The sequence below is a fragment of the Microplitis demolitor genome, chromosome 5 (assembly GCF_026212275.2).
Source record: "Microplitis demolitor isolate Queensland-Clemson2020A chromosome 5, iyMicDemo2.1a, whole genome shotgun sequence".
NCBI classification, from domain to species: Eukaryota; Metazoa; Arthropoda; class Insecta; order Hymenoptera; family Braconidae; genus Microplitis; species Microplitis demolitor.
Window position 1 is genome coordinate 9948074 of NC_068549.1, and position 14683 is coordinate 9962756.

At 26.5% G+C, this 14683-nt stretch overlaps 1 protein-coding gene across 2 annotated transcripts; it reads right to left on the reverse strand.

Annotated features, from left to right (window-relative positions):
* Positions 1-8520: 8520 nt before the first annotated feature.
* LOC103568735 (codanin-1) lies at positions 8521-14683 on the reverse strand. Of its 2 annotated transcripts, none has more exons than XM_053739327.1 (8): positions 14064-14683; positions 13876-13967; positions 12425-13338; positions 11537-12353; positions 11174-11456; positions 10822-11098; positions 10309-10466; positions 8521-10239 (listed from the first exon to the last, which is right to left on the reverse strand). In XM_053739327.1, the coding sequence occupies exons 1-8, from the start codon at positions 14145-14147 to the stop codon at positions 8539-8541; spliced, it is 4326 nt and encodes a 1441-aa protein (XP_053595302.1). In that variant the 5' UTR covers positions 14148-14683; the 3' UTR covers positions 8521-8538. The 2 variants fall into 2 exon arrangements, with proteins under 2 accessions (XP_053595302.1, XP_053595301.1); XM_053739326.1 differs by having other exon boundaries at positions 10822-11101; positions 14064-14682.

Here is a 14683-nt window from a genome sequence, read left to right on the forward strand (position 1 = left end):
TAGTTTTATTTTCGCAAATGGCAATTCTGACTTTGTGATTAAGTTTTATAAAAATGACTAATAGTATATTACACACCTTGGAAAGTAAAGTAAGAAATGTCTCGGCTTCGCCTCGGCCAACAAACATGTGATCTGAGGCTTTCTTATTTACTTCCCGAGGTGTGTAAACTATCTTTTTCCTCGACGGAGGCGGAAAGCGGCAATTTCGTTTTGTATAGCGGGACGAAAATTGACGCTTTCCGCCTGGAGGCGAGAAAAATAATAAATAGTATTTATAGTTTTTGCTTAATTATAAATTGCAAATCATAATTTACGCTTACGCTAATAGATGATCATACGATTGGTCTTAAATTAACTTGTTTCTGACTCACTGCTGACACTGAATCTTGAAGATCCAATGCAGGTAATCATGAAAAATATGTTGTGTGATGCCGAATGAAACACGACCTCAAACTACAGGTGATGTCCGCCCTCATCTACGGTTTGGACAGCCAACTTCATCCTGGTATGAAATCATTTTGTTCTATCCCTTGCAACACAACACACTATACACAATGCTTGTACAAAAAGCTTAAAATCGAACTCTCGACGAATTTTGCTTGCACCATAACTGTTTTTAAGATCGTTAATTTAACATTTTTACAAATACAAAAGAATATATCCATGTATGTCATATCGGAAAACAGTTTTAATGCGAACATAATCCGTCCAAAGTTCGTGTTTTGCGTAATATAGATTATTTCCACACTCTTAATAAAATCTGTGGAAGTGAGAGATTAATTTAATAGTTTAACACTTGTTTTTGCTATCATTATCAACATTAGGTAGCTTCTTTGAATTTATTATTATCATTATTATTTATTACAAGTACGAAAGTGATGATGGTAATTTAAAATTAGAATACTTAATGTTTTTAACGTTGCAAGAGTAGATCACAACCAACATTTATACATTTTATATGTGCAAAAAATTTTAACTAGTTTAATCAATCAATAAATTTTATAGGAATTCAATTCTTTGCAAAGAATTTTATTGAGTTTTTCAACAGTTTATTGACAGTTAATTTTTCGTTTTAAGTTCTTGTAAAATTACTTGCCGCAGCTAAATTATTTTACATTCAATTTTGTACAGAAATGTATGAAAAATGAAATATCGCGTTACAAATGCCATAAGGGCGTATACGTACAGAATGTACCGTTGAAAAGCCATAAGGGCGTATAAAATTTTTTTTTTCGAAAATCGACTCAATTATGTTCTATAAATATAATAGAGACGAAAATAATTTTTTTTCAAAAATTAAATTTTTTTGATACGGCCTTATGGCTCCCGAGGCTGGTACCGGGAGCCATAAGGGCGTATAAATTTTTTTTTTTTTTCGGAATCAGACGTAATTATGTTCTATAAGTATGATAGAGACAAAACAAATTTTTTTTCAAAAATCAAATTTTGTTTATACGCCCTTATGGCTCCCGAGATTGGTATCGGGAGCCATAAGGGCGTATAAACAAAATTTAGTTTTTGAAACCAACGTGATTGTGACCTTAAATAATAAGAATGATAAAAAACGTTTGAAATTAGGGAAAATTTTTTGGTTTTTTGAAAAAAAATTTTAAGTTTGAAAAAAAAAAAAAAATTTATAAGTATAAAAAAGAATAAAATTTTGACAAAAATTTTCTTTTTAGTATTATATTTTTAGAACATAATTACGTCGATTCCTGAGAAGTAAACTTTTTTATACGCCCTTATGGCACTCGGTACCAGTCTCAGGGGCCATAGGAGCGTATAAAAAAAATTTCATTTTTGAAAAATAATTTTTTTTGTTTCTACTATACTTATAGAATATAATTTCATCAATTCCTAAAAAAAAATTTTTTATACGCCCTTATGGCATCTGTAACGCGATATTGTACAGTAAAAAAGGATTCATTAAAGTGTAAAAAAAAAGACGTGTTAAAAATTGGTGCTGAATTTTTAACACTTATGTGAGTAAATTTAACGAATAGCTATTATCTTGTTTGACAAGTTTTAATCGATTTATTTTTTAATATACATAAATTTTATTTTGTACAAAAATAACATTTTTTAAATGTTACTGTCGAATCAACACACAATACATTTTAAAAATACTCTAGATCATCACAAAAAAATTCTTAAAAAATTTAAGTAAGAACGACACTTTTAAATTTAAATGTAACATATAGTTCGTGTTGGTTTGTTCAAATAACACAAAGAATGCACGTAGGAAACTTGCTGAAGGACTTTCCTCAAGTAACTTGCGCAAGAAAATGCTATTAGGGAACATTCATTTGTGTTACTTTTAACATACATGTAGATAAATTTTTACACACAAACGATCCAAGTTAAAATGACATGTAAATGAGTGTAAACCATTCATTTTCCCCACGATTAGTATACATTTTGATGAATCCCCTTCTACTGTGTATTCGATATAAAGAAAAATTTATTTGGTTAAGAAACGTAGACATTATTTTATAAAATTTTAAGGGTAAGTTTTATAAATAAGAGTTGAAATAACATTGTGGAAGTTATTTTGTTAGTTTTAAAAATTAATGTTTTTTTTTTTTTTTTAATTGTATTATGGTTTAAAATAACGAAATATCTTATAAAATAATTATATATTTTCACTGTGTGTAAATAGATCGTATAAAACAACATAATTTTTACTTAATTTAAAATTTATCATATTAACGGTGCCTTTATAATCATGTTTTTAATAATTTCGACCGTATTTGTAAAAATTACTTCTGCGTATAATTAAATAAATTGTACCAAGAAATACTTAATGAAATTATAAATTTATGAGCATGAATGAAATTAGTTTAACGATTTGTCTTACAAGTTATAATCATACTTTATATTTTTTGTGCAATCTTTACTAAAATAAATTATATATAAATAAATGTAATATTGTATCATTATTATTATAAAAAATTCGATTCGATTGACAAAAAAACATTGATATAAAAAAAAATATAAATATCAAAATTGTTTTTACTAAAAATTTATGGTACAATAAAACAAATTATTCATTCTAATTTTAATACATATAATTATTGTCCCCTTATAATAAGTTTTTAAATAGTGAGAAAATTTTCGTTTTTTCATAAAAGTCATGAGTCACATTAGTTGCGTTATTTCTCTATGAGTTACTTTCAAAAATAAAAATATATTAGGCAGAGGCTATTGTGACAGCTGTTATAAAGTGTATTGTTGTCGTAAAATGGCGTTGAAGTAAACACAGCCAGAAACCCGTTGAAAATTATTATTATTCTATAGTTATATATTTATTATGATTATTTATTTATTCATTTGGCCATAGAGTCAAGACTCTTTAAGGCCTTTCAAAATACATAATATTACATAATAGTATATAAAGTAGTTGAATAATAGATACAAAAAATAATTAGATTATTATAATCATTCCATCTATCATCTGATTGGCAATCATTCAATTTAAGAAATATTCTCTCGGTAACTGATTCCATATTCTAATTGCACTAATTAAGAACGATTTGACGTATTTCGTGCTGTAGCAAATTGGTAGCATCAGATAATCTCGACAGAACTCACTTAGCAGTACATCTCTAAAAAGTTCTTTCAAGATAACTTCCAAGTGATATCAGAAGATGATGAAAACAGTTATGGTGTTTCCCGTGACTTTGGTGGACCGTATACTCCATCGTCCATCTTACAATTTTGGCCACTGTAGATTAGTATAATATGCCGTAACATGTTCATATTTTGATGTTTTTAAAATATATGGGTCATTCCATGTCAAATCGACTGATAGTTGGAATCGACCCGATTTGGATGAAATTTGGTCAGAAATTTTCTTTCATACCACAATAAAGTTTTACCAACGAAAAAAAATTTTTTTAATTTTTATCAAAAGTTATGCAAAACTCAAAAACATCATTTTTTGAATCTTTCAAGTTTATTTTTCGAATATCTCGAAAACTATTATAGTTACAAGAATCGGTCTTGGTTCATTTTAATGATGATACTTAGAGCTACAAAAAAAAAAAAATATATATATATATATATATATATATATATATAATTAAAAAATAAAAAAAAATGCAATTCAAAGTTTCTTTTTTTTTTGCTCAAATTTTTTCGTAGACTACCTTTATCTGTTCTTAGATGACCCTGAAATTTTCATAGAGATGTTTTTTTGTCTCGAAGATATGAATTTTTGAAATTAGAAAAAATGTTTTTTTTTTCGCAACCTCTTAATGAAATAATTAGTCCAAGATTAATTTTTTGAGTTATTCGAAATAATGTAAATAACTAGAAAATCCAACTTTACCGGAAAAAACCCTTTGTGGCTATTTTTTATAAACAAAAAATGATATTTATACCACGACCGCGTAAACAAACTGCTTTAAAATGAAAACTATTCAGCAGACCAGATCGGCGCTCAAAAGAACTGTATTTTTTATTTCCAATAAAAATATGTTCATAACTATATGAAAATATTAATATTTGTTTTATATATAATTAATTGTTTATAAATTTACGATTTTGACTTTAACAATTTATTGTTTAAAAATTTTTTAATATTTTGATTCAAAATTTGGTATGGTTTCTATGTTTCTTTCCCTTGAAAATGACAGTTTTAACGATCTGATCCGATGAATAGTTTGTAGTATTGGAACATTCTTTCCTCTACTGACTGAACATCTAGGAGTATTACATACATGGGATTATATAAATGAAAGACCCCTCCCCCTCCCTGTGTACATTGTTTTCCCATACACTTTTTTTTTTTTAATATACATATATCAGGCTTCGGACAATCCCATATCCGGCCAACTTAGTTGAAACCAAATCAAATTCACTTTTAAACCAGATCAAATTCAAAATTCCCATACATTTTTGTGAAGCCCTGTCAAGCGCCAGCTATCGGGAATTCACAATTCCAAACCACCGCACTATGGAGGAGGCTCTCCTCTATTTATTTATTCTCTACCCTAATAGCCAGTGTTGCGAAGCAAACGTTGCTTTGCAGACAGTGTTGGCTACTTGATGTCAACCGAACAGCAACACTAAAGTTTCCCGTCCTTGATGTCAAATGAACGTCAAATTACCGAGCAGATTGCTGCCAATCTGCTGCTGCAACAGGACGGCAGTTTGACAGCAACAGTTTGGAGCGCAGAATTTGCCGTCAAATTGAACTTCGATGTATATCAGTATTTGATGTTTTTATTTAGCATTTCTTATGCATATTCTCACCAGTAGATGGCGTGCAAGCTAATTTTAAATTTATAATATTTAATATATAATTAATTAACAGATACACTTAATGAACGGTATATTAGAGCATTATTAATTAAATTGTGATGTTTACTATTATAGACTGAAAAATATTAAATCAATAGAGTCAGAATCTTTGAAAATGATTATTTTGATAGTAATTATATATTTTACATAATACAATTATATAGTTATATATATATTTTCCATTGTACATTTAGAATTATACATTTACATAAAATTTACATTAATTAATTATAATCTTGTTTAATTTACAGCATGGTAATTACAACATAAGTGTCATTTAAAATTTCGTCAATAGATTTTTTCAAAAGTTGTTTATTTTTCCAAACAGGCATTCGATAACATTTGCTTTTAATTCTGTCATAGGTTAGCTATGACAGAATAGTCATGACAGGTTAGTCATGAGTTAGCTGCTGCAATCAAAGCTAAAAAAGAGCGTTGCCGTGCGAAACAAAAACGTCAGAATGATAAAGAGAATGTTGAAGAAATAGAAAATTCTGGTGATAATAAGCGTCGCAAAAAGTCACTCAGTAATATATTTTTTCAAAAAAAAAACATAAAAAAAGACGTGTGATTACTTATTATTTATTGATTTGATATAATAAATATAAATATTCGTTATGAATTATATTGGTGCAATTATTGTATGTAGAATTATAATTTACTGTTCCACCTATTATAATAATTATTATTATTACAATTAAAATTATTATTATTATTATTATTATTATTATTTGAATAATACTACTGTCATACTACCTAGCGACAATAATTATAAGCTAGTAAATTTGGAGGTAACATATGGATTAATAATAATACAGCCAAAACTTTTGGGATGATAAAAAATATTACCGCAGATAAACAGCAATTCATGCGTTACAAATGTTGCTTACAATCTGCCGCCCGACTGCGGTGACAGGTTGACATCAGATTGCCTAGCAGGCTGAAATCAGCTGGCTGTGTACTGGCTATTGGGGTAGTCTCTATTCTCCATGCACCGCACAAACGAACAAACCTGTAAATGTAAACCGTTCCAAAATAGTGAGATCATGGGGAATAAAGACATGTCTATTCTCCATGAGTGAAATAGACGCTGTTCGTGCTCTTTCTCTTTCGGGTAACCAATTCTGTTCTGCCCATTGTTTGTGCGCACGCAACATAGTAGAGTGCTTCAAATAAAATATTGCTGTCTTTTTTATAAACCAGGTATCGCAATAGTTTGAGAGAGAAACTAATAGTCTTATAACAAGGTCCTACTGTATTCTTAATTGAATTACTTTCATACAATATCCAATTCATATAAAATTTTATTTGTATGAAACAGGCTAATTGCTAAAACTTACAAAAAATTTGAAAATTAACGAATAATTCGAATTACTCGGTTCGATGTTCGAATCCTTAATTATAAGCACTCGATTTTTGCTTGAAGAAATTCAGAAAAAAAAGAACTCTCAAACTACATTTCATTGCTCGAATAATTTAATAAAATTAAATTGAAACTAATATTTTCTTTTTTAGCAGTTTTTACCACGTAACTTAAAAAAGGTCGTTGATTTGTTATAGTATTCCACATCAAGTTTACTGTAAAAACAAAAAAAAAAATGTTTTTAAAAAAATAAATACAATAGTTATTTTTGGCACTTAAAAATTATATAAAAATAAAAAGTTATTTAATGTACATTTTATTCTAGCGTTAAATCTAAGTTATTTTTTAGTAATCTATTTTTTAAACAAGCAATTATTAATATTTCATTTTTGTTTGTAGTATAATAAATTAATTTGTTTCAAATATTAAATACAATTTTTATTGACGTGTAATTTTATAATTATTTGTACAATTATTTTGGGTATTTATATTTGTATATATATTAGGGTACGTCATTTCAGAGCAACATTTTTTTTTAAGTGCATGTGGAGAAAATCATAGTTCAACACAAAAAAAATTTTTTTTCGCATAAGAAAATAAATCGTATCTCGATTACAGATTTAGCTCATTGAAAAATTCGATTTTTCCATTTAAATAACAGGAAAATTTTTTTTCAAGCTTCGAGTATTTTTAACTCGTTAACAAATCATAGATCGAATAAACTGATACATATTTTTGTAGGAAATTGAACGCTCTACAAAAAGACCTCCTCTCATTTTTTGATAAATCTACCCGTTGATAAGTTTTTTCAAGTTAGAGTTTAAAGTACAATAAATTTCGAAATTATTTGACTTTTTAGGCGAAATTATTAGACTTTTAATAAAATGTCATAAGACCTTTTTTGAAGACAATTTCATTTATTAAAAATTATCTCTCAAACATTTTTTGAAATTCCGATACGGTCTTTAGTTATTTGCATTTAAAATTCAATTTCTTTAAAAAAATCATCTTCTGATTTTGATTGATTGTAAAAATAAAAATTATAGAAAAAATTAATTTATTTATTTAATATTTGACTGAACTTTGATAGAAAAGTTCCTGTCATTCAACATTTTTTTTTAATAGAAATGAATAATATCGATCTGTGATTATCTCTTGAATAAGTTCATAAATTTTTTTCAATGATTTGATTATCATAATTTAAAAAATCTACAATTTTTACTTTTACAATCAATCAAGATCAGGAGACGATTTTTTTAAAGAAATTAAATTTTTAAATGCAAATAACTAAAGAGCGTATCGGAATTTCAAAAAATGTTTGAGAGATAATTTGTAGGAAGTGAAATTGTCTTCATAAAAGGTCCTATACATTTTGCTATAAGTCTAATAATTTCTCTAAAGTCAAATAATATCGAAATTTATTGTACTTTAAACGTTAACTTGAAAAAACTTATGAACGGGTAGATTTATCAAAAAATGGGAAGAGGCTTTTTTTGTAGAGCGTTCAATTTCCTACAAAAATGTATGTCTATTCGATCTATTGATCTGTTAAAGAGTTAAAAATACTCAAAGCTTGAAAAAAAAATTTTTCTGTCTTATTATAATGGAAAAATCGAATTTTTCAATGAGCTAAATCTGTAATCGAGATAGAATTTTTTTTCTTGCGCGAAAAATTTTTTTTTGTGTTGAGCAATGATTTTCTTTACATGCACTTAAAAAAAATGTTGCTCTGAAATGACGCACCCTAATATATATATATATATATATATATATATATATATATATATATATATATATATATATATATATATATGTATATACTCAATTTGTTTTATAGAAATGAAAATAAAATAATAATTTAAACTATTTTATTAGTTGTAATTTAATTCCGGACATGTTTCAGCAATCCAACCAATGAGATATTTAACTTTTTCAGTGTGCTCGTTTGAACAATTGTAATGACTTATTGCTTGTAATAAACAACTTGGAATTGATTTTAAAACATGAACATGCCATTCAAGTCTCAAAAATGCAACACATTGTTCACTGAAACTTTCAATCGTTAGTATATTTGCTGCTAACAATCTTTGAATAAATTTCCCATATCTCGTCCAAATCGATGAATCATAAGTTTGCATTAAAAGCCTTATGTTACGAGGACTTAACAGTCCTGAAAACAATTCATCAGCATTACTGTACAATTTCCATAATTCAATAAAATTATCTTCTACATTAATAGTCATTAATTCACTTTTAAAAACCATTATATGTAAAGCATAGTCAATACTTAAAGTACATAAAACTTTTTTAGTTGATGGTATTAAACCATTTTTTTCAAATAATGTTGATCGTATATTTCTAATATTAATTAAAATATTATCTTTAATTAATATTGACCATTTTCCATTTTGTTCAATTAATTCCCACATAGAATTACGAATATCATTAATTACTGAAGTAGCATAAGGTTCTTTAAAATCAATTTTTATATTTTGTCTTATGTTTTTTGAATCTTCGTCTCCATCAGCTAATTTTTTATTTAAAAAATCTTCATAAATATTTTTTGATATCATAACACCATTAATATATGAATCGATCCACTGATTTATTCGTTCCATTGACATTTTGACAGCAATTTTAATACACATATTTTTTACAGATTCTAAAATATCTTCAGCTAATAATGATTCTATGGAATTTTTTATTTTTGCTTCACACATTTTAGGAATTATTTTTTTACATTCATCTTTAATTTCACATGTTAAAATTTTTTTATGTTCATCCATTTCGACAGTTGCGACGACTTCTTCATTAGTTTTTTTGTTTATTTTCTTTTTCCATATTTTATAATTTTTTTCTTTTATCGTTGATATCACAAATGCACAAATATATTTAACACAAGTTGAAGCAACTCTTTCAGAAACAAAATCAACTGTTTTTTTAATTGAACGTGGTTGACTATGAAAAAAAGCATTCTCTAATTGTAATTCCAGAGTAACTGATTTTGTAGAATTTGATGGCTGAGGTAATTTGCAAGAGACAGGCGTAATATGACGATTGGCATTACTACCGCTATTTATACTTGAATTTCCAGATTTTAATAATATTTTTAATTCTTTTAAAAATTTACAACAAATGTATAACGCTCTGTCGTCAATGATTTTCATTTCATCTAATATTATATTGCGTCCAGTAATATTTTTTGATGTTTCAACTGATAATTTCGATGATGTTTTAGTGGATTCTTTTTCAGTACGCAAATGTTTTACTTTTATTTTTAGACTGTTGTAGTGTGAATGCCAGTTATAGTAAAGATCTTTTGGAAAATTAGGAAGTTCGAAAAGCCATCCAACGGAAAAAGTTATCAATAATGCTGTTTCGAGATTCAACAAGTTATATGCAGTACGATATATATAATAAAGAATTTCACACAGTTTTAAATAATATGGTAAATAAAATGAAACTGAATCCATCATGGCAAGATATTGAACCAGCCATGGAACAGTGAGCAATAATTTGCCATTTTTTATAGCATTTGATAAGCATTCTTGTAAATCCAAAGGTGGAAGGGTCTGAAATAAAGTTAAATTAGATAATAAAAAAAAAAAAAAACATAGATAAAAAAAAATTTGTATTCTTACACGACTTCGCAAAGCTATTTGTGTATTTATTGAATCCAATGTTTTAACTTCTGATTTAAATGGTAATGATACAAGAAAGCCTAAGAATTTAGCCATTACTCGAAGACTTGATAAACAAATAATATAATTTTGCTTTGTGATTTCATCTATTGAATTTTCTGTAGTTATTATGAAACAATTACAATATCAAATTATTTAAAAAATAATAGTATATGATACACCAAGGGAGAAAAGCAGGGCATTCCAACCCGTGTGTGGAATTGCCTAGCCGAGCCGAAGGAATTAGGCCGCCCTATTTTCCTCTATGGTGTAAATACAATTTTTTACCAGATCTATAACTGGAAGTTTAAATTTTTGTTTCTGTTTGTGGAAAGAATGGCGTATGTATTAATTTTTATAATTTGTTTTCTCATAAAAAAAAAAAAAAAACGACTCTCTTCCCTCTAAACAGGACAGAAATTTAAACTTTCAATCTAAGAATGGTGCAAATATTGTTTATTATATTATTTATACCTTTAGTATCAATATCACTGCATGTAAATTGTGTTTCATTTAATTCCATGATTTCTTGAATAAAACAATGTTCTAAAATAACATTAAATTTTGGATTAGAAGAAGCTAAAATAAAATCCCTATAAAATTCTTGGATTCCAAGAAATTCTGGTTGTGGTACTGGTCCTAATGATGTTACTGGAGTAACCAATCGTTCCTTTAATTGTTTCAACTTTTCTGGATCCATGTCTTTTAAATATTTAAAAACACTTAAATTTTGATCATCATCCAGTTGTTCCTGCTGCATAATTATTATATTATTAAATAAAATTATAGATATATTTTAATAAATATATATATTGGGTATTATTACGCTTTGTCCAATTTGTACAGAAGACATTAAAAGCTGTGATTTAAATAACCGTGCAATATGATAATAATTAATAGCATCATGATGCATTGATAACAGCGTATTAATTTTTTTATCTAATGTCGTGGAAAAAGACCAATTCGGGCGTAAATGATTTTCTTCCCAGGTTTTTAAAATTTCATAAAATAAATCACGTTGTTTTCGAAACGTAGAAAATGCTAAAGGTGAAGGAAAATTTTCTCGATTATCTGTGTCCATTTGGAAACAAACGTTTGTTTGCAATATACTGAAAGAAAACTTTCAATTAATAAATCTTTAAGTTCGTATCTTTTAATAATATTATTATTTTTCAATCGTTACGCTTACCCGGCATCATTGTATGGTTTATATTGTTTAGATCGTATACATTTAACTGAGTACAATTCTTTCAAATACTCCCGTAGTGTTGGTTGAAATGTTACTATCAGTGCATTATCATAAAGCAACTTCAACGTTGCTCGATCTAATACTGACAACAAATTTTTTCCATTAAAAAGAACAGCTGTTGCAAAATAAATACAATTATGAGCTGTACTAAAATAGTTTTTTTCATTTTGAGATAACTCAATTTTTTTACTATCTGTCGATTCATCAAGTACAGATTCGAAATCATCTTTTTTATTCAACTGAGCCTTATTATTATCATCACTTATTTCAGAACTATCTTCAACAACATCTGAAACTCCTAAATTTATTTTTAATTCATCTAATGAACTTAAATTATTGTTTTGTTTATTTTCTACTGTAATCAGGCTTTTGTCTTCATCTTCAGGTAATTTATATTGAAATGTGATCAAAGAAATAATAAAATATAATTCCGACATAGGATTTAAAATTAAATTTTTACTTAATAGACACGAATAAAGTTTTGCTAAAATATCTAACACTTTGATATTTTCAACGAGTTCTAATTTAGGTACAACGAATGAAGATGATTTAGGTTTAATGACACACTTTAATTCCTGACTAGTTACTTCAGTAATAACATCAATTTTCGGTTGTTTTTGTCTTTCTAATTTTAATAATCCTCTTTCAATTTCAAATGACGACATTTCGTTTAATTTATCATTTGGTTGAGTTTCCACAAACTGCGGATTTACTATTCGTGGCCTGTTTACTATACCGAAAACTTGTACTTTGTTTACTGAAATAGAATAAAATACGTAAATTATAAAAATATTTTAATTTTTTAAATATAAATATAAATGTTGTTACTTGTATCAGAAGAAAGATCCAACTTTGTTGGTTTAATACGACGCTTAGTCTTCAATTGACTTTGACTAACTTGTGTTGATAATTCATTTTTTGAAGATTCTGAATTAGATGCAGTTCCCAATTTAAAATTTTGATTTTTCGTTTTATCTTTCTTATTATTTTTTTTTAAATTATTTACTTCTGTACTTAAAAAGTCACCAAAACAAATACTATGACTGTTATCATTTATTATCTGATTGTTATTTTGCTTATAAATAGGACTTTTATTTTTATTTCTATTCCTAGGAGGTCTTTTTTTCGAAGGGATGTCATTTAATATATTACATTTTGGTGACATATAACTGGTATACAATGGCGAAATAGGACTGCAAGGAATCATACTTGTATTCAATGACGCATTTGAGTCAATAGATTCATCGATCATAGACTGCCTTACTTGCAAAGATGTACTTGATATACTTTGATCACCATTTAAAGCATCATCAATATTTACAGAACGATTTAAATTGCTTGATTGTGGATAACTGCGATTTACAATTGGGCTAAAAGATTTTGATAATTCATTAAAACTTGACCCTGAATCAACAGTAGACATATTTTTCGAAAGATCAATGATACCCGGAGTAATTGATCCATCAGCTTGAGTCTTCATATGTAAAATTTTTTTCAATGGAGTACTTGTAAGTTTTATTTCACAACTTTCAGTTTCTGTATTGGTGTCAATAAAGTTTCGTTCTGACGAATTACTTTTATCAACATTAAATTCTGTTGACAATTGTAATTTTGAACTTTTATTTTCATCAACTATTTGATGTTTATTTTTATCGACTAACTCTTTTTGTTTTGATGGTGTACAACAAACAGTTTTTTTAACTTGACCCTCTGAAGCATCATTATTTCCAACGTATAATATACTAGGATGGAGTAAAAAAATATCAAATATAATATTTAAAACAATACTTATTTAATAAATTAATAAAAATTAATCAACAATAATAAAGAAGTTTAAAAAAAATGGTCCTGAAGTTAGTAGATGAATATAAATGTATTTGATAATTAGCAACTTAATAAATTTTGAAACAAGTAAATAAAATTTAAGCAGACTAACAATTAAAAAATGCTTATTTAGTTAATTAAAAAATGATTACGCGTATTTTTTTAAATTTCATTATTTAATTTATTTGTTTAAAATTTATAAATTGTCTCACATCTGTTACATTTACACTTATGGTTAGTAGACAATTAACAATTTTCGTATTATTTGTATCAAAAAATCAAATACAAAAAAAAACTAAAGATATGCACATATCGAAAATTAAAATAACTATAAGTGCAATTTAAAAAAAAAAATTTTTTTTTGTAATTTATCGTTTTGAAAAAAAAAACCAAAAAGTTATTAGATATCAGTTAACTTCTGTATCGTAAAATAAATATTAATCATTTTTATTTACCCGTGACATTGTTTTCTTAAGTAATCTAGAAAATATGAGATAAATTCAGTAGGCGATGAATCAGTATGAGCGATGTTGGGAAAGTTAATGTCCTGCAAGAAAAATATATAAAATAAAAAAATAAGTATACATGTGCATATATTATAACCTAAAAATATATTGTAAAGTAAAAAAAATTTAATAATTACATCATAATTATTGGCAGTTAACCATTCTAAAATTTCATCAATTGAAATTTCCGATTTTATTATTTTATTTAGTATATCCATCATTATAATGTTGTGTTGTATTATGACATACTTCGTTATCTTTTTATTTTCAAAAATACACAATTGTTGTAAATTTTAACTTATATACATTGCAATAATTCATTAATTGTAACAAATAAAAACTATATGCATAATAACTATTATTAATATTTTTTTATACTAATATAATAAAATGTGAGCAATTGTAAACCGTTAACGTAATTATTAAAACTTAAAACAACATGAAAAAAACACAAACCACGAAACAGGTGGAAAGTTCGGCTTCTTGTTCAAAGAACAGCCGAAGGTTACCGTTAATATTTGAACACATCTCTCTCTATATTTAAACAGTTCAAGTCTAATAAGTCATACATACAATACTGGCTAATAATTCTTGAGCGGTAGCATAGAATCGGTAAAAAAAAAAAAATGTCTCAAAATAAAAATGTATGTGACTACTTTCATACAAATGTAAAAATATAAAAATAAAAAGTTGTAAAAAAAAAATTCAATAATTAAAAATATATGTATATTAATAAAATGTAAAATTATAAATATGT